The sequence below is a fragment of the Phyllosticta citribraziliensis genome (genome assembly GCF_038025025.1).
Source record: "Phyllosticta citribraziliensis strain CPC 17464 chromosome Unknown J3D65scaffold_8, whole genome shotgun sequence".
Taxonomy (NCBI): Eukaryota; Fungi; Ascomycota; class Dothideomycetes; order Botryosphaeriales; family Phyllostictaceae; genus Phyllosticta; species Phyllosticta citribraziliensis.
In genome coordinates this window covers 1,834,921-1,854,028 of record NW_027117345.1, presented here as the reverse complement: position 1 = coordinate 1,854,028, position 19,108 = coordinate 1,834,921, and the positions used below count along the sequence as shown (strand labels likewise).

Sequence of the window (19,108 nt, the reverse complement as noted above, 5' to 3'; positions counted from 1 at the left end):
AGGGGCCTGCGGCCAAAGAGGACCGGCTGGACAAAACAGCCAGAGTCCACCTCATGTTCTCAGTAGTTGCGCAGGAGAGAGCACAGTACGTGGGCAAATCGGGAGGAGGCAAAGAACGTGTTGATGCGGCAGTATCGCCTGAATACTTTGATGTATTCTCGTACCGAAAGAAAGGGTAAGACAGATGGCGGCTCCAAACGTAAGGCATGTAGGCAAACGGCCTTTTGGTTTCTCCTGCTGGTATCAAGCGCTTCATCGACGCAGTCATGTGCGGAAAGAAAGGGAGGGAAGTATGCAGAGGGACAAGACCAACGACGCCGGAAGATGAAGCAACCAATGCGACGGCTTTTCCGCGTCATTTCACTCCTTCCCGCATGCTCTTCTCTCAAAATCGTCCACCAGTCGATCGGCGTCTACAATCTCCACGCCTTTACCCAAGCCGACCATGTGGCTCTCCTCCCACCACTTCCTGGCCTCCTTGCCACTTGCCGGTTGGTCGCCCTCGTCGTCCTCCGTGTCCACCAGCCCGGCCGTGCCAGCGCCTTGGGAGCCGACAACCACCATGATCTGCCCGACCCAGTGCTTGTTCCCAGGCGGCTTGAGCGCAACAACGTTTTCCCCGCGCGGACCCGTCAGGTCATCCGTCATGTAGACGAGGCGCGGGGCAAGGTGTTTGAGCATGTGGACGTGGCCGGTTGAGCTGGAAAAGGGCAGGATATTCGTCGAGCGCGGGACGAGACGGCGGGCGGCGGCGTGAATGGTGCTGTAGAGGGCATTGTTGCTATCCGAGTCGCCGGTGTCGTGCGGCTGCGGATCCACAGTGGTGAGAGGCTGGTCGGCAGAGGTGGCAGAGATGGCGGAGTAGGAGGATCCGAGGGACGCAGCCATGGGATTTCCTGTGCTGCCCGGCGAAAGATCCTTGTTACTAGAGCTGGAGCCGGGCTTGAGATGCGGTGCGTAAATGAGAATGAGGAGATTGGTGGTGGAGTGGTCGATTTGGGGTAGGTGAGAGAGAATGGACTGGAGACGTCAGAATTGGCTACGTTTAATAGACCTTGATACGCACTGCCTGCTCGTGATATGCGCCCTGCTCTTCCTCATGCGCAGCAGCATCAGCGGAGAGCACAATGGCAACCTTCTTCCTGTTGTCAGGGCCCGAGGGCAGTCGCGCAGATTCAGCAAAGGCCTCGGTGTGGGTGCGAACGGCGGCAGCACTCTCTGAAGATTGCGCCTCGACCTGGCGCGCAGCTTCTTCCGACCATCTCGAATGGTCGGCGTAGTCGTCGCGCTCCTCTTCGCGGATTGAAGCCAGGGCTGCGCCAAAGGCCGTCCCAGCGGCGGACACGCCCGCGGCTAGCTTCTTGCTAGCGTTGTCAAAGACCTGCTGCGGACTGGGTGTGCGACGAATGGCGCCCGACATGCGCGCCACGAAACCCTCGTCCTCGGCCGCTCTCAAACTGGCGGATTCAGAGTCGTCATCGTGGACCTGTGGCCGCGGGTCGTCCCAGTCGGCATGGTCGTCGTCGTCGTCGTCGTCGCCCTCGCTGCGCTCGCTCCAGATCCACGCAGCGACGCCGGCCGTCGCAATGGTGACAGTCACAATCAGAGGGACCCAGTAGCCGAGGGTGGAGCGACGCGAGCTCTGTTGACGGCGGTCATAGCGGTCGTATGAAAAGGACATGGTGGCAGCAGGTCATCGCTACCGATGGTCCAGCGCCAGAGGGTGTTTTGGCGGTTGAGAAAGAGGTGGCTGGGCGTTTACCTCCACTTGAATGGTGGAGAGCTACCGGACCTTAGGCCCCCCCAAAGTCTTGGGCCGTGCGCAAAGCCGATCGACGTCGCCGGGATGCGTCAGAGCTCCAGCATTTTTCCCGTCCACACCTCCAACAACACCACCACCCTTGCGCCGACTCGACTCACGCTCCAGGACTGCCGTAGACTGGAGACCTGGGTCCACTGCCTCTGCCGCCGTCTTCGACTTGACCGTCTGACCGACCCTTTTCGAAATTACACAACCACCACCGCAACATGCCTCATGCAACCCAGCCCACGACGGGCTTCCAGGCCCTAATCCTGTGCGGCCCCGGAGTCTCTCTCGACACTTTTACGTCGAATCCAAAGGACTTTCCCAAAGCGCTCGTCCCAATCGCCAACCGCCCCATGGTCTGGTACCCTCTGGAGTGGTGCTACCGCATGGGAATCACAAGTATGTAGCGACTTGTATGTTTTCGTGGAGTTGTTCTTGGAATTTCTGACATTGATACCCGCCAGACATATCACTCGTCACGCCCCCGGAATCGGTCGAAGCGCTCGACGCTGCCCTCTCGCAAAACCCACACCTCACGTCTCTTCCGTCGCCAAAGCCCGACATCATTGCTCCCGAGGACCTTACCCAGACGACAGGCACGGGCGAAATCTTCAGGCTCAAGGAAGTTCAAGATGTCATTACCGGAGATTTCGTCGTCTTGCCGTGCGACTTGGTCTGCGAGCTCAACGGCCAGCGCCTCGTTGAGTCGTGGATGATTGAAGAGGGCGGTCTAGGAGGAGCAACGGGCGGCAAGGAGAACAACCGACCCCTCCCCCTCAGCATCGGGGGTGAAAAAAGCGGTAGAAGAGGAGGTCTGGGAGTGTGGTTCCAAACCAAGGGCGAGGACGCCGTCAAGGGCGAAGAGACGGACTTTATCGCAACCACGCCGCTGGCCAAGTCTGTCGTGCCGCCAAACACGGGCTCGCTGCGTCCGGACCTTGCCAACCTCGTCTACGCCATCCCCAAGGACGTTTTGAATGACATTGTCGACGAGAGCAAGGGCCTTCCCATCCGTCACTCGCTGCTGGTCAAGCACGGCCGCGTCAAGATGATGACGACCACCCGCGACGCCTTTGTCTACTTCTTCCCCTACTGGGTCTTGGACATGATCAAGAAGAACGAGCGATTCGACAGCGTGTCGGACGCGCTCGGCTGGTGGGCCAAAGCCGGCTGGCAGCACGGGCTGGGCGAGAAACTGGGACTCCGCGAAATCTTCCACCCCCCTCCTGCGGCCAGTTTGGAAGAGAGCGTCGTCGCTGGGAGCGGCGCCGCAGCCGGCGTCCTGACCGAAGAAGTCGACATTGCCAGTCTGTCCAGCACGTCCAAGACGCCGCACCACGCCGACCCAAGCAACCCGGAGAGCACCGACTCGTCGGGGACGCTCCCCCTCGCCTCTCGCGTGCAAAACGCGTCGGGCCCAACCGTCGAGGTCACGGCCATCACCGACCGCAAAGAACCGCTCCACGTCCCGCGCATCCTGGCCTACGTGCAGCCCAAAACGCCCAGCGCGCCGCTGATCCGGCGCGTCGACACAGCGGCCCTGCTCCTCACCACCTCGCTGCGCCTCGCCAAACTGCCCGCCCTCGACGAAGTCGACATCCGCAGCGCCGCGTCCCCCTTCGCGCACGCGGCCAAAATCGCGCACCCGGACCGCATCCCGCTCAAATGCCGCGTCGAGGCGGACAACAGCCTGCTGGCGGACAACGTGAGCGTCGGCGAGAAGGCCAACATCAAGGAGAGCGTCATCGGCGCCGGCTGCCGCGTCGGCAGCGGCGCGCGCCTGCAGCGCTGCCTGCTCATGGACGGCGCCGAGGTCGGCGACAATGCGCAGCTCTCCGACTGCATCCTCGGCCGGCGGTGCCGCGTCGAGGGCGGCCCGGCGCGCGGCGATGAGCGCACGGTGCTCAAGGGGTGTGAGGTCCAGGATGGCTTTGTCGTGGAGTGGGGCCGCGAGTGGAAGGATGAGAAGTTTAAGCGCTTTTCTGGCGATTTGGAGGATGGGGAGGGGAGTGAGGGGGGTGATGCTTTTGGTGTTGGTGATGATGAGGATGGTGATGAGGATGAGGCGCTGGAGCACCCGGGTGACTCGCTGCGTTGAGTGGTTGAGCTGTGGTTGTTTTGATATGGGGTTTGTAGTTGTAAAAATAGTTAGATAGATAGAGAGAGAGAAAGGAAATTCAACCTCCATTTCACACAAAGCATAGCATAGACACCAAAACTACCTCAGTAAGGGGAACTGACTACCTTGACTACCGGTACCCCAATCTACCTACAGCTACCTCCCTAGATATCTACCCCCGTATAATATCGCTAGCGTACACACGTCGACGTCGTAAGAAAGAGAGAGAGAGAGAGCCCGACTTTTATGGAAAAAAAGGACCAACAAACTGCAAAGAAAAAGTAGGATGCGACAGTTAGCAGCCACTAGAGTCCGGTCAATCAGTCAGTCAGTCAGTCAGTCAGTCAGTCAGTCTAGCCAGCTAGACCATCAGACCGTCAGACCGACGGACCGACGAACACTACCAACCAGCCAGCCAACGGCCCCCTACAAGTAAACAAAAGCGCCAACCATGACACCCGCCAGCCCGACGCCCATGCGCCTGACATCGCTGCCAGGGCTGGCCGCAGCACCTGTCTTCGTCGCGCTGGCCGCAGCCGCCGTGCCGGTCCGCGAGCCCGTCGCGCCCGCCGTGATGCTAGAGCGAACAGCAGCGTCGAACGTGGCGCCGAGCGTCGGCAGCGCGACGGCGCCGTTGACCTCCCAGACGTCACTCGTGAAGCCGGGGCAGACGGGGGCGTCGAGCGAGGGCGTGTAGGCCGATTTCTTGACACCCGCGGGCGTCAGCGTGGCCCACTGCTTCTTGAGGTTGGAGAAGTCGGGCGAGACGGGCGTGGGCGTGCCCGAGCGCGGGTAGCCGTCTTGCGGGGCGCCCGAGGCCGTGGCGTCGACTTTGGGCCCGTACGACACGATGCCGTAGTTGTTGGCTTCTTCGATCCACTCGTAGATGATGGCGCCGGACCACGTGTTTACCATGGGCGAGGAGAAGATGGCGGCTTGGTCGCCAAAGGTGCGCGGCTTGACCGTGTTGCAACCGGTCTACTTGCTGTTAGCATGATTTTGGATATGCTGGGAAGGAAATGTACCTCGGAGAAGAAGATGGGGATGTTGTACGAGCTCGCGTTCTGCTGGAGTTGCTCGTAGCCGCTGACGGAATAGGTCGAGTCGCCACACCACTCGTAGGCATTGAGCGAGAAGAAGTCGAGGTTCTCGGACGAGTTGCTGCTGCACGCCATGTAGTTTTGCAGCATGGGGCGCAGCGTCGAAATGTCGGCGGCCGAGTAGCCAACGGGAATCTCGCGATAGCCCTTCTTCTCGCGGTAGGCCTTGACGTCGCGGGCAGCAGCCTTGACATACGGCGCGGCCACGGAGCCATTGCCCGTAGTCAACACCTCGTTGCCGACGAAGAAGCCGGCTGTGTTGTCGTAATTCTGGAACTCGTCCATGACGGCCTGGAAAGCAGACAGCTGCGATTGGTTCCATTGCGGCGCGGTTTGGTCAATGGCCGTGGTGAAGGTGTCGAGGTCGACCCAGAGGTAGATTCCTACGCCGCGTTAGCGTTGGCATTGTTTGGACATGTAGACGTAGGACTGACCATTGTCGGCGAACGTGGTCATGCAGTCCTCGTGAGAGCTGCCGGCATCGACGTGGTAAACGCGGATGGAGTTGGCTCCAAGCTCGGACATCAATTCTGCGTCCAGCTTGCACTGGGTGGCATTGAGCAGCGGGTCCTCAGGCAGCAATTGGTACGCAATGCCTACAGAAATTCATGTCAGTCACAACCAAAAGATGCTCCTTGCGCGTGTCAAATGCTCACCCTTGAGAAAGAACTGATCGCCATCACTAGTGAAGAACTTGTTTCCCTTGACCTCAATGGTAGCGATGGCATTGGCAACGGTGGCCAAGCCAGCAGCGGCGAAGAACGACGAGCGCATGGTTTTGCGGGGGAAATTGTGAGATTATTGGCAATCTAAACAACTACTCCAGGTGCTGTGGGTGGTGCGGAGACTGGAGACGGGGACGCTGACGCGTCGCGGAGGAGCGTAGGTGGTGGTCTGGCGATACAAAGCGATTGAAGACGCGCTGCCGGGGAAAAGAACGACTGGAGCGATTGAAGTCGTGCTGACGACTGACTCAACGATTGACGGAAGCTGTCAAAGAGCGAGGATGACGAGGAGAGGGAGCGAAGGAAAGCGGCGCCGTGGCCGTCGCGGGTGGGGGATTTTAATCGAGAGAGACAGCAAGCAGGGCAGTTGCACAATGGGATGGATGGCACGGTACTGGGGAGGAGCCGGGCTACATGCCCTGGTATCCTCCCACTTCCACTTCTCCGGCTCCATCAGGCTAGGTCCCTTTAAGCTGGCGCACAAGCTTTCGGTCCAAGGTTTGTCTAAGCTAGGTTGGCTGCCGCTGCGGCCCGTTGCTGATGGCCGTTGGTTAGTGTCCTCCATCCGTCGTGTCGTTGGCCTGGAGACCCCTTCCCTTGTTCGTTGTTCTTAGGCCTCGCTGCAAGGATTGCAACGGGCATGCCCGCCTTCAACAACAATTGCTTCTGTTGGATGTCCTGACCTGGCGTTTGTCCATGCGAGGCCATTCCGCTTCCACAGAAACCCGGCCGCCGGTCGTCTCGTTGCACGCTGCCGGGGCCCAGACCTGTCACATCCAAAACCCTTGCGCAAATCTCCTGAGAGGGCACATTATGTATGCATGCACCCGCCCGTTGTCTGCAACCGCCCATATAAGCAGAGAATCCTTCGTCCAACTACAAATCTAACTTGATGCTCGAAGACGAAGGAGAAAAAAGACAAGTCGAATGGTATCGCACCAGAACTGCGCCCTGCCGCCAACCCACCATCCATCTACACGAATGGAGCAACCAAACACCATGCAAAACAAATCATCATCTCTACGCCCGCGTCTCCTCCCTCTCACCCCGACGACTGCCTCCCCTCTCCAACGCCTCGCCCCGGCTCCTCCTCCCCGTCGACGCCCCTGCGCTGCCGCCTCCACCGCCGACAGTCTTCTTGCGCCGCACCGGCGTGTACGAGTCGTTGAAGTTCATGACCATGGCTAACCACCGCATGTCGGCGTCGGGCTGGTGCAGCAAATCTCCCAGCAGCATATTGACCTTGAGCTTAAAGTCGCGGCTCAGCAGCCCGAGCCGGTTGCGCAGTCCGGCCAGGATGTCGTCGTCTTCGGCACCACCACCGCCGGCATGCGGTGCATTGGGGAGCAGCGGCGCCGGGAAGCCGTCGCCGTCGCTGTTGTTGGTCCCGCTGCGGCTGCGCGTGACGGGCGAGTCAAACGCCCCCGAGTCGCGATCAGAGAGACCCCATTTGCCCGCCGCCGTGCGCGTCTCAATCTTCGCCGCGCGCTCCTGGCGCCGCGCAAACTCGGCCGTCGAGAACGAGTACAGCCCGTCGACCGCGTCCTTGTAGCGCAGCATGATCTTGAGCAGCTCGTGCAGCTGCCCCGTAAAGTCCATGCGATCCGACGAGTTGAGCAGCCCCTTGCGCGTGATGTTTGTGAGGTACTGCGCGTGCGCCTGGATCAGGTCGTCGAGCGTCGCTTCTGGCCGCCGCATCCTCTCTTGCAGCTCGTTCCACGACGACTCAATCACCTCGAACAGAATGTAGTACTGCAGCTGGTTGACAAAGTGAATCATCTCGGCCACGGTGCACCGCGCCTTTTTCCAGTCGGCTCCCACCCGGTCTTCGACGGCCCCAAGGAATTGCCGGGCCCCCGTCATGCATCGTCGCCACGTGCTGCCCAGCGCAAACTCGACGCGCTTGACGCGCCACAGGAAATTGAACATTTTGAGGTATTGCTTGCTGCCCATGGGCGTGACTATGACGTCGACCGGCGCGTCAATCTTGTATTCGAGCGTGAAAACGTCCCAGCCAATCTCGCCGTGGCTGAGTTCGAGCATGCGCGAGTCGAGTCTGCGTAGAACCTCTGGAGAGTCGTACTGAGCATTCGAGTTGCGCACCGCGTGCTCGAGTTGCGCCGTCAACGTGTGTCGATACTGCGTGTTGGCCGGTTGGTCCAGATTCGAAGACAGCGACTCCATGAGCACGGCAATAAAGTCGCCAGCACCGAGCAAAATGTACTTTTTGAGCGCCCGGAGATGATCAAAGAGTTTGAACTTGTTGGCCATGAGATGAATCAGTCTCGCCATGGTCGTCTTGTAAGCCTCTCCAATGTTGCGCTCCAACGCGGCCGTGTCTCCGTAGCGCAGCTCCCGCGATGCGTCCTTGGAGTAGCTCTCAACCCACGCTGCGTCTCCGCAGCCGTACCGAATAAAGTTGAGCGTCTTGCCAATCAAAAAGACCTTGTTGGCGAACTCGGGCGACACAATCGTGGGAGTCATCGTCTCGTTCAGCCTGTACTTGTCTTCCCACACGCTTGTCGCAGCGCCCTTGCCGGCATTCTCGTCGTTGGCGTCTTCGTATTGTTCCGACACGAAAAACTCTTGATAGGGATCCGAGAGCTCGCCGTCATAAATCCATTGTCGTAGCATGTCGTAAAAAGGTCGTGTAACGTGAGCAAGCAGCCGTTCTGCAAAGGCGCCCACAAATGGGTCGCCGTGTGATAGGGAAAATGAATGAATAAGGGAAATCAGCTCGCCACCTTTCTTGCCTGCGTCTCGTTAGCAATCATCACTCCAAATCTTTGGAGACCTACCCTTGGACTCTTCGACAATCAAGCTCATCAGCCGCAGCCCCATGGTGGCCTCTCGTGTCCAAATCACGCATCGCTTCAACGTCACGCCCGCCTTGCCAATTCCTTGTCTAGGCTGCGAGTCATCCAACATGGACAGCGCGCGCCGTATCTGGCCTTCGAGGGTAGCCACCAGGCCCAGATAGGCCCGCAGCTCGATGCCCAAAGCCGAGCGGAGACTCTGTCCGACCAGCCCACCTTCGGACGAGTCGACGAATTCCGACAGGTTGCGATACAGCAGGGACGGCTCGGCCAACGTGTGCAAAAGGCTCACCAAGGGCGCCGGCAGCGAGGCGGGAATCTTGAGCGTCGACGGGGCGGCAAATACGAGATTGGACGACGAGAGGCCTTGTAGCGTAAAGGGCAGGTCGCGCAGCAACGCAGTCTCCGAGGGCTCGTAGGACGTCAACGACGTGTATTTCTTCTCTCCGCCCTTTTCCGCCGCTGCTTCCTCGTCCTTCTTTTGCAGGCTGGTCCTCTTGCGATCAATCGACGCCGTCTTGGACCTCTCATGTCCTTTCTGCTTCTCTGATGGCTTTGTCCGTTCCGTCGACGCCCTGGCTGGTTTGGGTTCCTCGGCAGGAGGCAAGCGCTGCAGCCCCTCGTTCGCAAAGGCCTCGTTGAATGTAGGGTTTTCGGCAAGCTGCCGTTCTCTTGCGAATCGCGTCGGCGACAGCGGGTTCTCGGGGGCGGTGAGCGACTGGTACGCGGCATCGTTTCGGACAGGAGACCTAGGAGGGGAGCGGAGGTCCTGCAGCGCGGCGGGCATGTCCGAGTCGGACAGGCGGTACAGAAAGTAGAGCATGGCCCATTTTTGGTTCAGCACCGGCTGGGTGAGGAGCCTCGAGTATAGGTTGGCAAAGTGGAGCGGCTTTTCCGGGGAGCTGCTCTCGCGCACAACTGGTGACGGTCAGCCATGTCCAGGTCGTTGCGCTGACAGCACTTACGCTTCTTTTTGATGAGGTCGGCGGCATGATTGACGTCGGAGGCTATGCTGGGCTCGCCTGAGCTGCGCGGGAGTCAGCAGAGTTCGCGATCGAGGTGTTTTGCTCTTGCCTGCCTATGGCGTCCAGGGCGTAGTTGAAGGCATCATCGAGGCGTTGATCCGCGGTGTCTTCGTCCTCATCGGGATACTGGGGCAGCAGGTACTCGAGGAGCTTGGATAGCGCGTGCTCGACGCGTTCTTCTGTGGTCTGAGGCATTGGTGTGGGGCTCTGTCATTGCTGCCGGCGCTTACACCTGGTCGCGTTGGAGCGGCGGGCGACGCGATGTTTAGGTTGCGTCTGCGGGGGCCGGCCAATTTTCTCCGGGTTGGTTGGCCGTCGACCTGGAATTTTTATTCACGCCACTCCTGCTTGACCAAATACCACTAATGTCATCTTGTGGAAATTTCATTGGGAAATTCAGCCAAAATACTGTACTCACATAGGAAAAAGGATCGTGTACGCCGAGGATACATGTTGAGCTACCAATTTCGGCTAGCGCCAGCACAAGCAGCCAATCAGTGCAGGTCCTTCCTCATCCCGATGAATGCTCTACTGACAGAACAACCCTGTTCCTCAGTGTATGCCAGTCAAAAAGTATCAAGCTGATGGAGGGACATATGGGCTGGCAGCCCAGAGTACGACGAAGCTAAAGTCACAAGCACTTCAATCCTTTCAAAGCGGCCTCCTTTCTCTCCACCCAACTTTTCTCCCCACCCAACTTCTCCCCAAAACAAAAACACCATCAAACCTTCGTCCTTTCCATCCACGCCTTAGCCTCATCCTTATACTCGTCGCGCCACCTCGTCAGCGCCGGCCGCTCCTCCAGAATGTCGCCGACGCTCCACAGCATGCGCTTCTTGTCCGTCTGCTCGTCGACGTCGTTGTCCGGGCAGATGACGTAGAACTTGTCGTGCTCCATCTTGTCGACGAGGTAGCCGACAACTTGTTCCGGCGACCATGCGCCGGCGGGCTTCTCGCGGGCTGCGCTGGGGCCGCCGCCGGTCTGGGGTTGTGTTAGCACACTTCGCCATCTGAAGTCGTTTGTCTTGTGGTGGAGTTGTGGTGGTTGGAGAGGATAAGTCAGGTAGACGAACCATGCCAGTAAAAGTCCAACCCGGCACGAGCAGGTGCACGCTGAGGTTCTTGTCGTCGCGCAAATCATAGTCCAAATGCTCAGCCAGCGTCTTGACAGCCGCCTTACTGGCATTATACGCCGGGCTGCCCGGGGGATTCGTGATGCCCTGCTTGCTCCCCGTGACGACAATAGCAGCCTGCTTCTTCTGCTGCTGCAAGACCGGAACAAAGGCATTGAGTCCGTGAATGACGCCCCAAAGATTGGTCCCCAGAATCTGTCGTCTCGTCAGCATATTCCATAGACACACGATTGCCATTCCCGCAAATCATCGATGTGATGGTAGCTGAACGCACCTTTTCAAAGCCCGCCTTCTCTCCCCACTGACTACCCTTGCCCGCCGTCCCTGCGTTCAGCGCCAGCAGCTCCACGCTGCCGAATCGCTTCAGCACGTCCGCCTTCAGCTTCGCCCATTCCTCGTCTTTCGCCACGTCCACCGCGTACGTCTGGACCTCCGCCGCGCCGTCTTTGCTCAGCTCTGCCTTGGCCCGCGCCAGCGTGTCCGGGTCGATGTCGACAATGGCCAGCTGCATGCCCTGCGCGGCGCAGCGCTTGGCCAGCGCGAGGCCGATGCCGGATGCGCCGCCGGTGATGAGGGCGGTGTTGGAGGAGGCGAAGACAGCGGAGGCAGGCATGTTGAGATTCTTTCCGTGGTTGCTCGTTGTGCGTGTAATTGGTGCTGATGTGCGTGTGCGGAGAGGATTCGGATGCTATTGCGGGGAGAGGGCGATTGAGTCTTTTAGACGCTGCCCAGGACCGAATTACAAATCGTGGTGGATTTATTAACGTGTTTACTGTTTAAATCCGCGTCTGCACCTTGCTGGTTCGCGTAGTGTGGTACACAGATACCGTGTTGTTTGTGCTGTACCTGCGCCCGCCAATCGCATGACGTCGGTGCGGGGTAGCTTCGTCGTGTGCGTTTCCTTTCTGAGACGGAGATGAGAAATGCTCTGGTGTCTTGACTCGAGCATGACACCAATCTTTGGACTCCAATTTCGTGTGCGTGTGAAGATTTGGTGTCATGATGTGCCATGAATGTCAATGGCTCGTCGTCGCTCAAGGAAAATTGTTGGAGAAAGTTTGCCTGCCGTCTTTGATTGAAAATCGCTGAAATGCTTTTTTTCTACGCAAGCCTGGGTCGACTGAGAATCCCAATGTCTCTATTCCACTGCTCTACCTTCCCTCCTCAGCATATCCATTACTTCAACAGCTTCCTCACGCTCGTCTCCATCCACAGCTTGGCGTACTCGCGGTGCAAAAAGTCAAACAGCGCCGACGGCGGCGAAGCGTTGGCGCCCTCCTCGGTGCTGTCAAAGAAGAAGCTCTTCATGACGAACACGGCATCGTCGCCATCCTTGCGGACCTCGATACTGAAAATACCGTCGCTGTTGCGCGGGCCCTGCTTACGGGGCGAGTCACCGCAGCGGACGACAACCTGTCAAGCCGTCAGCTCGCATGCACGAAAACAGCTGGAAGCATAGATGGAGCAGCTCACCTTGTCCGACGCCCTGTCCACAACCTCAAAGTGATCGGCAATGCGCTCGCCGAGCTTGTACGCGCTCTTGTCCAAGTCGGCCTTCTCCCAGAGATCCGTCTCGCGGCCGTCCAGCTGGCGGAACGCGCGCTCCATGATGCGGCGCTGCAGCTCGAAGCCCGGTCCGCTCCACACGCCGGCGCAGAAGCGGCGCGTCAGCTCGTCCACGTCGTTCGTCTGCAGCTGCGAGAGGGGCACGCGCCGCTCGCAGTGGTCCAGCATCACCGGTCGGTTCTTGTGCGGGTTGATGCGCTCCACGCTCGCGGCGATGCTCGAGTATGCTGGCGACGACTCGGTGATGTCCTGGAATTGCGTGTTGCGCGAGTATACCTTCCACCCCGCGAAGCCGATGCCAGCACCCGTCGTCGTGTACAGCGCGAAGCGGCGCGCGGCGCGCATGAGGCGCGAACCTGTGGAGGGCGGCATTGTGGATGGATGGAGACGGGAGCGGTGGTGATGGGAGTCGTGGAAGGTAAAGGTGAGGTGGAGTGGGACTGGAGGGCCGTATCAATCGTCCGGATTCCCAAGGCCGAGCGTGCGGTACGCGCTGAATCAATCGCTCGCAAAATAGCCGCTGGACGATGCAAAGCAAAACAATCAATGTCGCGCTCGTCAACACACGCGAATGATCCTGCAAAGCTGCTTCACCAAGAAAGAGTGGAGGAGTTATGACCCGGTCAACTCAGATTGTCCCTGTCGACAGGTATGGTATGACGTGACCACGCCCAGTGTCCACAAAGATTCGGAGGTGAGGTAAACAGGGCCTCGCGCGCAGAGTGATCCATGCCGCTCGGGCCCGCAACCAATTCCCGTTTCCGTCCGGGTTGCAGCAGGTATTTCCATAAGGTGCGCCCCCCCTCCGCTAAGGAAGCTATTGAATTCAAATCCAAAAATGCCTGTGGTCAATTCGAGGTCGCGTGCTACTCGAGGACGGTGTCAAGTGCACTGTCAACACCCTCCTACGTTGTAAGATGGGAGACTTCATGCTCGGGTGCTTTTCCTGCGGTCACCGAGCGAATGAAAATGCCCGCAGCATCGGTGGATATTTTCTCAGCACAGAAGCATGAAAGTGCCGGTCAATCCATTGGTATTCCCACGAGCCGTATCCTTGTATGTACACCACAGTATCGTAGAAAAACACCCTTCCGCCCTTTAAAAATATGAAAAGGAAAATTTTGGGGCACACGTGACGGCAACTCTATCCCACCAAGTCAACAGCAAAGCCACCCGCCTGAGGCCCAAATTCTTGCAACAAGCCGTCCCATACGTCCCAGTCAATGGGGCTCGCATCCGTGTTGTTGAGTGGTGTGTTCCATCCGCTTGCACTGACGGGTGGCGTCGTCTGTTGCTGCTGGGGCGCCTGTGCAGCCTGGCAGGAGGCTTCCGCGCTCCTGGCTTCAGCCTCCGGTCCGCCCGAAGCCCCGCGGCTTTCGGCAACTGACTTGTCCTTGGCTCTGACGACAAGCATGCCGACGGCCTTGAAATCTTCAATCGGAGGGGGTGGTCGGTTTTGCCGGGCGTGTTCGTTGGCATACGAATTCCATGCCTTTGCGACCAGGTTCCCGACTGCCGAGTGCAGAGGGTTGCTGGGGTCCGACACAATCTGGCTGTGGTATTCGAGCGTCTTGTTGACCTGGAACCACGCCTTCTCGATTTCCTTGTTGTCGACATGGTTGCGGAACCGCAGCGCAATGACGAGGTAGATGAGAGCGTCCCACTGGTAGTATGCATCCACGTGCCACAGGAAGCGCTGCAGAGATGTATCCCCGTGTGCTAGGTTGTCAAGCTCGATAGTCTTGAGAGAAGTTGCAAACAAAAGGTCTTTTTCTGATTGAGGCAAAGACTTGCCCTTGTCCGTGTATTGCCGCGGATGATGTGCCAAAAGTCGTACGATGCATAGTGCGCATCGCGCGACAATGGCAGTGAGATAGTGCAGGGGCACAGAAGGATCGCAGTGCCGGAGAAATTTTGTCTCGAGCATTTGCTCAAACTCGTCAATGGCACGATCCCTCTCGGCCAGGGAGTCATCTCCCTCTGGCACGAGTTGGAAGTCCGAAAAGAAGAGATGTCTGTGGTGACGCATGAATCTGCCCATATTGTAGCGCAGTAGACAGAAGAACATCTCTGTTGGTCCATTATGTTCTGGAGGCAGCTGCTTCATGTCGGGATTCAGCTCGCTGTCGTTAACATTTAGAGGCAGGGAAGTGTCCCAGTGCGTTTGCAAGAGTGGTGAAATGCTACCACCTGCGAGCTCCGACGTGCGGACCTCGAGGGGAGTGAGCTGCCACCAGACTCGTCTCCGCATCTCAATGTCGAACAGGGGAAGACCGAGCTTGGAACCGTCCTTGTGGAGCCCGATTCTCTGGCTCATGCGAATGGCAAGGCCAGTCAGCGACCACTGCGTGTGGATATCATGATATGATCTCATGGCAAGCAAGAAGAGGATGAATGCTTGCAGCACGACCAGATCAGATGATCTAAGAAAGCCTGCTCTGTACAGAGCGACCTTGGTAGCGTACTGGAACTTGGTGAGCAGCTGTTGCTTGCTTTCCCCCAAGGCCTGGCACTCTTCGCTGGGCATGGAGACGACGGCCGTGAGGTAGATGGAAAACATGAGGAGCTCCGTCCCGGCGTCGATGGTCTCTAGGTTGTTAACGGCTTTGAGGACCTGCCTTTGGACCGTAGGCGTGTGTAGCAGCTTGACCAGTGGGTTAACATTGTCGAGGTAGGCTTGCCAGAGAGTGAAGATGTGGTGCAGTTGGGGATGCAAGCTGCGGAGGTCGAGTTTGTAGCCATGCATGAGGCCCAGGACAAGCTGACCCTCGTCCAGGTGGTAGGGATCGTATTGGTTGACAGTCGAGGGCCTGGCGCTCGATGGAGTTGGGGCGTCATGGAGCAGCTGCTTTGGATCCCTGATTTCGTCGTGGATGCCTTTCCAAAGGTTGCTCTCGAGATATCTGGAGCTCCCCTTTTCAAAGACTAGACGGCCATTGTCGGGAGTTTTGGTAGTAGCAGGGGACTCTCCGGTACCAGGCGGCCCAGCGGGATCCCTCGGTCTCGGCTGGCCCCGAGCATTGAGCGGAGTGAAGCTAGGAGCCCAAGTTTGAGTCGAGGCCGGAGCAGCAGGTGTCTTGGCCGGAGAAGGCTTGGAATCGACACGGGCTCCAAACTGGGTGAGTAGATGCTCATAGTGGTCGATTTTGGCGTGGAGGTCCTCGTCCGACAGCTTGCGCTTGCGACGGGGCGCCGGGTCCCGAAACTCGCAGACGGCGCGGTACCTCTTACAGGACGAGCAGGGCTCGGTGCGATCGCACTTTACCTTGCGCTTTTGGCAACTGATGCAGGCGTTGGGCTTGAGGTTGGCTGGACTTCCGACGGGACCGTGATCGGGAGCACTGGCTGCAGCGGGCTTGAGGTCCTGGCCGTGGGAGGGATTGACGGGGACGGCAGAAGTGGGCGGGTGCTGAGACATGCTGAGTTGCGGTTGATTGCGCAGCGGGTCCGCGGCGACGGGTGGGCTGGTGTTGCTCATCAAGCTGGATCTTGATTGCAGAGGAGTCGGGTGTGGTGAAAAGCGACCTGAGCGGGCTGGAGCACGGAGACGGGCGGGAGGCAGGCCATGAGGACGCGACCTGACGGACGCTGGCGGGGAAGTCCGACAATCCATCCGACCCGAGAGCGCGCCTCCGAGATGCTCCTTCCTGGGCGCCTCAGGCCTCTGTTCCTCACCTCACTACAGATCTTTCTTCATCTCGTCATCCCGTCCCCTTCTACATCACCGAGTCCGTCCGTCTCGGAAAGTCGTCCCTCTGCACTCAAGAACGTCAACGTCATCTCTCCCATCTGCCGGTATGCCGAAAACCCACCAGCCAAATCACATCCGCCTCGTCAACGCCTCCGCAAGCCTCGGCGCCCACAAAGCCTCCCTTCCTTTAATTGGCAAACCACCTCTTCTCTCCATGATGCAGACTACTACCAGTGCCAGATTCGCGATGCACGCGGGCGCGCGCTACTCCGCGTCTACTCCGGCCCCCAGTTATAAGACTGCATGCACGGCGTCAGCCTCGTTACACCACTGCCTAGCACCCTTTTCTTTCCCTCAAGTCTGACTGCTTTCTTCGCTTTCCTTCTCCTCTGGCCGATGACTCCATTTCCATCCATTCTCTGATTTTTCCGCTCCTTTTTGCACGTCCAACTGCCCGCAATGATCGACAAAAAGCCCGAACATGGTGCAGTTGATGCGCAAGCCCCTTGCGATGATTCGCCGTGCAAGAAGACAGATGTCGAAGCCGGAGACCACCAAGGTTCTCCACAGCCTCTTTATCCCCCAACGCGAGTCGTCGTTCCCATTCTTCTCGGCATTTACGCAGGAATCTTCCTGGTGGCTTTGGATCGAACAATTGTTGGTGTGGCAATTCCGCGTATTACTGATGAATTCCATTCTCTCGGAGACGTTGTAAGCTACGACTGTCAAAATCAAGTCTACAAATGTTGTCTAATGGATTTAGGGATGGTATGGAAGTGCATACATGGTGAATTCGGACTAATACTCCAACCTCGTTCCATACGCTAATGACGTGAAAGCTCACGGCCTGTTCCATTCAACTCGTCATAGGGAAGCTATAGTATGCCTCTCGGCTCCGCAATATCTCCCGCTTGCTAACAAGTCGCCACAGCACCTTCTACAACCCAAAATGGGTCTACTTGATCAACCTGCTCTTGTTCACTGTCGGATCAGCCGTCTGCGGCGCCGCACCCAACTCCATCGCCTTCATCCTCGGCCGAGCCATCGCGGGGCTCGGCTCTGCAGGCATGTTCACAGGCGGTGTCTTACTCGCAATCCCACTGATGCCGCTCCAAAAGCGCGCTCTGATCCAAGGGCTCGCCGGGTCAATCTTTGGGATCGCTTCCGTCACGGGACCCCTCATTGGCGGCGCCTTTGCGTCCAGCTCTGCAACCTGGCGTTGGTGTTTTTACTTGAACCTGTAAGATGTGCGTCGCGTCTTTTGAGATCCATGCTGACGAGTAAAAGGCCAATTGGTGCAGTCACGGCCGTGTTGATTCTCTTTGTGCTCAAGGATACGCCTCCGCCACGTAATGCTGGCCTCACGCTCAAGGAAAAAATCATCCAGCTTGACCCTCTTGGGCAGGTTCTGTTTATGCCCTCAATTATTTGTCTTGTACGTCCGACCAAATTGATCAAATGTGTAAATCTGACCCTTTCTTTAGATACTCGCTCTTCAGTGGGGCGGCAACGAATACGCCTGGAACGACTGGCGCATCATCTTCCTCTTCTGCGTCTTTGGAGTGCTCTTCCTCTCCTTCATTGGGCTCCAATTGCGCAACAAGAATGACACGGCCACCATTGCTCCGCGGATCATCTCCAACCGCACGGTGGCTGGTACTCTTTGGTTCACCTTTTGCAACTCAAGGTATGCCAGCCTTTTCTGATGAACTTACCATTCCGGCTAACACTGCAAAAGTTGCATGTTTGTTTTTGTGTACTATCTCCCCATCTGGTTCCAAGCCATCAAGGGCGCGTCTGCTGTTCATTCAGGCATCATGAACGTAAGTAAAGATGGACTTTACTTCGCTCCGCTTTTCTCCACTGACTTGTCACAAGCTGCCACTGGTATTGAGTCTCGTCGTCGCCAGCATCTTGACCGGCATAACCGTCTCGAAAATGGGCTACTACACCCCATTCCTGATCGCCTCGAGCGTCATCGTCTCAATCGGAGCCGGCATGCTTACGACGTTCCGCACAAACACCGGCCACCCAGCCTGGATCGGGTACCAAGTCCTCCTGGGCTTCGGCCTTGGCCTCGGCATGCAGGTATGTCATCCCCGTCCTCTCACTCAACCCTCGCGCACTGCTGACTCCATTACCATCCAGCAAAGCAACATCGCCATCCAAACAGTGCTCAGCCGCATCGACGTGCCGATGGGAACAACACTCCTCTTCTTCTCGCAGCAGCTCGGCGGCGCCGTCTTCGTCGCCGTCGGTCAGAGCATCTTCACCAACGGCCTGATCCGCGGCGTGTCCGGCCTGACGGACCTGGACCCGCGCTCAATCACCGCCATCGGCGCTACCGAGCTGCAGCAGCGCGTCCCCGCTGACATCCTGCCGCAGGTCCTGGCCGCGTATAACGATGCGCTCGTCCAGGCGTTCCAGGTCGGCTTGGCCATGGCGTGTCTCTCTATCCTTGGCTCCGCGGCTGTCGAGTGGCGGAGTATCAAGTCGGCCAATTCGGACTTGAAGAGCCCGCCGCCGGTTGGCGATGCGCCGGCGCCGCTGCCGGGCGTCGTCGACGCGAAGGAGAAGCTGCCGCTCGACGCGCAGACGAGCGGAAATGATCCGTCTGCGGACGAAAAGGGGGTTGAGAAGGTCGACCCGGATTCGACGAGGGAGGGCAGCAGAGTTGACGGGCATGGCGGAGAGGAGGGTGCGCCGGTGCTTTCGTCCGCGGCGAAAGAGAAGGAGTTGGAGGCGCAGGGGGCGTCGAGAGCGGCGTCGGGAGCTGAGGTGGTGGGCGAGAAGAATTGATGAGGGACGCTGCTAATGCCTCTCCTCTCTTTTCACTTGTCCCTCTCCCCTTTTTCCGTTCTCACGACTTAATCTTAATTCAGGCGTGCATGAGAGATGAGGAAGCAGACAGACAGACAAAACGACTATAGATAGACCTTTTCTTTTCCCATGTATCCAACGGTATCATACTTTATCCAGCAGCAGTAGCAGTAGCACAGCATGTAAAAACCTTCACAAATCAACATCTAATTAAGAACGCTACGACCGCTCCGTCTTCGCCCGCAAGTGACAAAGCGAGCCGCATGCAGGCAGGCCTTGTCTTCATCCGCCCCTCTCTCCACTTGC

The 19,108-nt window shown here is 58.2% G+C and overlaps 8 protein-coding genes across 8 annotated transcripts; 2 read left to right on the top strand and 6 right to left on the bottom strand.

The window, feature by feature from the left end:
• Positions 1-107: 107 nt before the first annotated feature.
• J3D65DRAFT_449500 (uncharacterized protein) lies at positions 108-1,778 on the bottom strand. The gene is made up of 2 exons (XM_066796333.1): positions 1,067-1,778; positions 108-1,020 (listed from the first exon to the last, which is right to left on the bottom strand). Exons 1-2 carry the CDS (start codon positions 1,679-1,681, stop codon positions 361-363), a joined length of 1,275 nt encoding a protein of 424 aa, XP_066654049.1. The 5' UTR covers positions 1,682-1,778; the 3' UTR covers positions 108-360.
• On the top strand, positions 1,715-4,006 carry J3D65DRAFT_630847 (eukaryotic translation initiation factor-like protein subunit eIF2B-gamma). The gene is made up of 2 exons (XM_066800866.1): positions 1,715-2,206; positions 2,272-4,006. Exons 1-2 carry the CDS (start codon positions 2,029-2,031, stop codon positions 3,903-3,905), a joined length of 1,812 nt encoding a protein of 603 aa, XP_066654048.1. The 5' UTR covers positions 1,715-2,028; the 3' UTR covers positions 3,906-4,006.
• Positions 4,007-4,173: 167 nt separating this feature from the next.
• Positions 4,174-6,027, bottom strand: J3D65DRAFT_449286 (Glucanosyltransferase-domain-containing protein). The gene is made up of 4 exons (XM_066796332.1): positions 5,683-6,027; positions 5,461-5,622; positions 4,952-5,409; positions 4,174-4,904 (listed from the first exon to the last, which is right to left on the bottom strand). Exons 1-4 carry the CDS (start codon positions 5,798-5,800, stop codon positions 4,353-4,355), a joined length of 1,290 nt encoding a protein of 429 aa, XP_066654047.1. The 5' UTR covers positions 5,801-6,027; the 3' UTR covers positions 4,174-4,352.
• Positions 6,028-6,687: 660 nt separating this feature from the next.
• On the bottom strand, positions 6,688-9,623 carry J3D65DRAFT_449648 (Spc98 family-domain-containing protein). Its single transcript, XM_066796334.1, has 2 exons — positions 8,550-9,623; positions 6,688-8,504 (listed from the first exon to the last, which is right to left on the bottom strand). Exons 1-2 carry the CDS (start codon positions 9,388-9,390, stop codon positions 6,772-6,774), a joined length of 2,574 nt encoding a protein of 857 aa, XP_066654046.1. The 5' UTR covers positions 9,391-9,623; the 3' UTR covers positions 6,688-6,771.
• A 690-nt stretch (positions 9,624-10,313) lies between these two features.
• On the bottom strand, positions 10,314-11,338 carry J3D65DRAFT_556265 (short chain dehydrogenase/reductase; the record flags this gene model as incomplete). Its single annotated transcript, XM_066797262.1, has 3 exons — positions 10,314-10,574; positions 10,666-10,920; positions 11,000-11,338. 3 exons carry the CDS (start codon positions 11,336-11,338, stop codon positions 10,314-10,316), a joined length of 855 nt encoding a protein of 284 aa, XP_066654045.1.
• A 475-nt stretch (positions 11,339-11,813) lies between these two features.
• J3D65DRAFT_449147 (uncharacterized protein) lies at positions 11,814-12,841 on the bottom strand. The gene is made up of 2 exons (XM_066796330.1): positions 12,199-12,841; positions 11,814-12,138 (listed from the first exon to the last, which is right to left on the bottom strand). The coding sequence occupies exons 1-2, from the start codon at positions 12,661-12,663 to the stop codon at positions 11,902-11,904; spliced, it is 702 nt and encodes a 233-aa protein (XP_066654044.1). The 5' UTR covers positions 12,664-12,841; the 3' UTR covers positions 11,814-11,901.
• A 331-nt stretch (positions 12,842-13,172) lies between these two features.
• Positions 13,173-15,998, bottom strand: J3D65DRAFT_630837 (fungal-specific transcription factor domain-containing protein). Its single transcript, XM_066800865.1, has one exon. The coding sequence runs from the start codon at positions 15,902-15,904 to the stop codon at positions 13,436-13,438; it is 2,469 nt and encodes an 822-aa protein (XP_066654043.1). The 5' UTR covers positions 15,905-15,998; the 3' UTR covers positions 13,173-13,435.
• A 362-nt stretch (positions 15,999-16,360) lies between these two features.
• J3D65DRAFT_630829 (putative MFS multidrug transporter) lies at positions 16,361-19,023 on the top strand. Its single transcript, XM_066800864.1, has 9 exons — positions 16,361-16,693; positions 16,746-16,769; positions 16,822-16,862; positions 16,914-17,222; positions 17,270-17,417; positions 17,467-17,669; positions 17,721-17,805; positions 17,861-18,070; positions 18,131-19,023. The coding sequence occupies exons 1-9, from the start codon at positions 16,442-16,444 to the stop codon at positions 18,779-18,781; spliced, it is 1,923 nt and encodes a 640-aa protein (XP_066654042.1). The 5' UTR covers positions 16,361-16,441; the 3' UTR covers positions 18,782-19,023.
• The last annotated feature ends 85 nt before the right edge of the window (positions 19,024-19,108 follow it).

Excerpts from the sequence above, each read along its gene's own strand:
- J3D65DRAFT_449500 (XM_066796333.1), bottom strand. The coding sequence starts at position 1,681 with ATGTCCTTTTCATACGACCGCTATGACCGCCGTCAACAGAGCTCGCGT. Across the intron at positions 1,021-1,066 it reads GCGCATATCACGAGCAGGCA|TCCATTCTCTCTCACCTACC; the intron begins GTGCGTATCAAG and ends TGACGTCTCCAG.
- J3D65DRAFT_630847 (XM_066800866.1), top strand. The coding sequence starts at position 2,029 with ATGCCTCATGCAACCCAGCCCACGACGGGCTTCCAGGCCCTAATCCTG. Across the intron at positions 2,207-2,271 it reads CTACCGCATGGGAATCACAA|ACATATCACTCGTCACGCCC; the intron begins GTATGTAGCGAC and ends GATACCCGCCAG.
- J3D65DRAFT_449286 (XM_066796332.1), bottom strand. The coding sequence starts at position 5,800 with ATGCGCTCGTCGTTCTTCGCCGCTGCTGGCTTGGCCACCGTTGCCAAT. Across the intron at positions 5,623-5,682 it reads CGATCAGTTCTTTCTCAAGG|GCATTGCGTACCAATTGCTG; the intron begins GTGAGCATTTGA and ends GAATTTCTGTAG. Across the intron at positions 4,905-4,951 it reads TCCCCATCTTCTTCTCCGAG|ACCGGTTGCAACACGGTCAA; the intron begins GTACATTTCCTT and ends AACAGCAAGTAG.
- J3D65DRAFT_449648 (XM_066796334.1), bottom strand. The coding sequence starts at position 9,390 with ATGCTCTACTTTCTGTACCGCCTGTCCGACTCGGACATGCCCGCCGCG. Across the intron at positions 8,505-8,549 it reads GATTGTCGAAGAGTCCAAGG|GCAAGAAAGGTGGCGAGCTG; the intron begins GTAGGTCTCCAA and ends AACGAGACGCAG.
- J3D65DRAFT_449147 (XM_066796330.1), bottom strand. The coding sequence starts at position 12,663 with ATGCCGCCCTCCACAGGTTCGCGCCTCATGCGCGCCGCGCGCCGCTTC. Across the intron at positions 12,139-12,198 it reads TGGACAGGGCGTCGGACAAG|GTTGTCGTCCGCTGCGGTGA; the intron begins GTGAGCTGCTCC and ends ACGGCTTGACAG.
- J3D65DRAFT_630837 (XM_066800865.1), bottom strand. The coding sequence starts at position 15,904 with ATGGATTGTCGGACTTCCCCGCCAGCGTCCGTCAGGTCGCGTCCTCAT.
- J3D65DRAFT_630829 (XM_066800864.1), top strand. The coding sequence starts at position 16,442 with ATGATCGACAAAAAGCCCGAACATGGTGCAGTTGATGCGCAAGCCCCT. Across the intron at positions 16,770-16,821 it reads GGTATGGAAGTGCATACATG|CTCACGGCCTGTTCCATTCA; the intron begins GTGAATTCGGAC and ends ATGACGTGAAAG. Across the intron at positions 17,418-17,466 it reads TGCCCTCAATTATTTGTCTT|ATACTCGCTCTTCAGTGGGG; the intron begins GTACGTCCGACC and ends CCCTTTCTTTAG.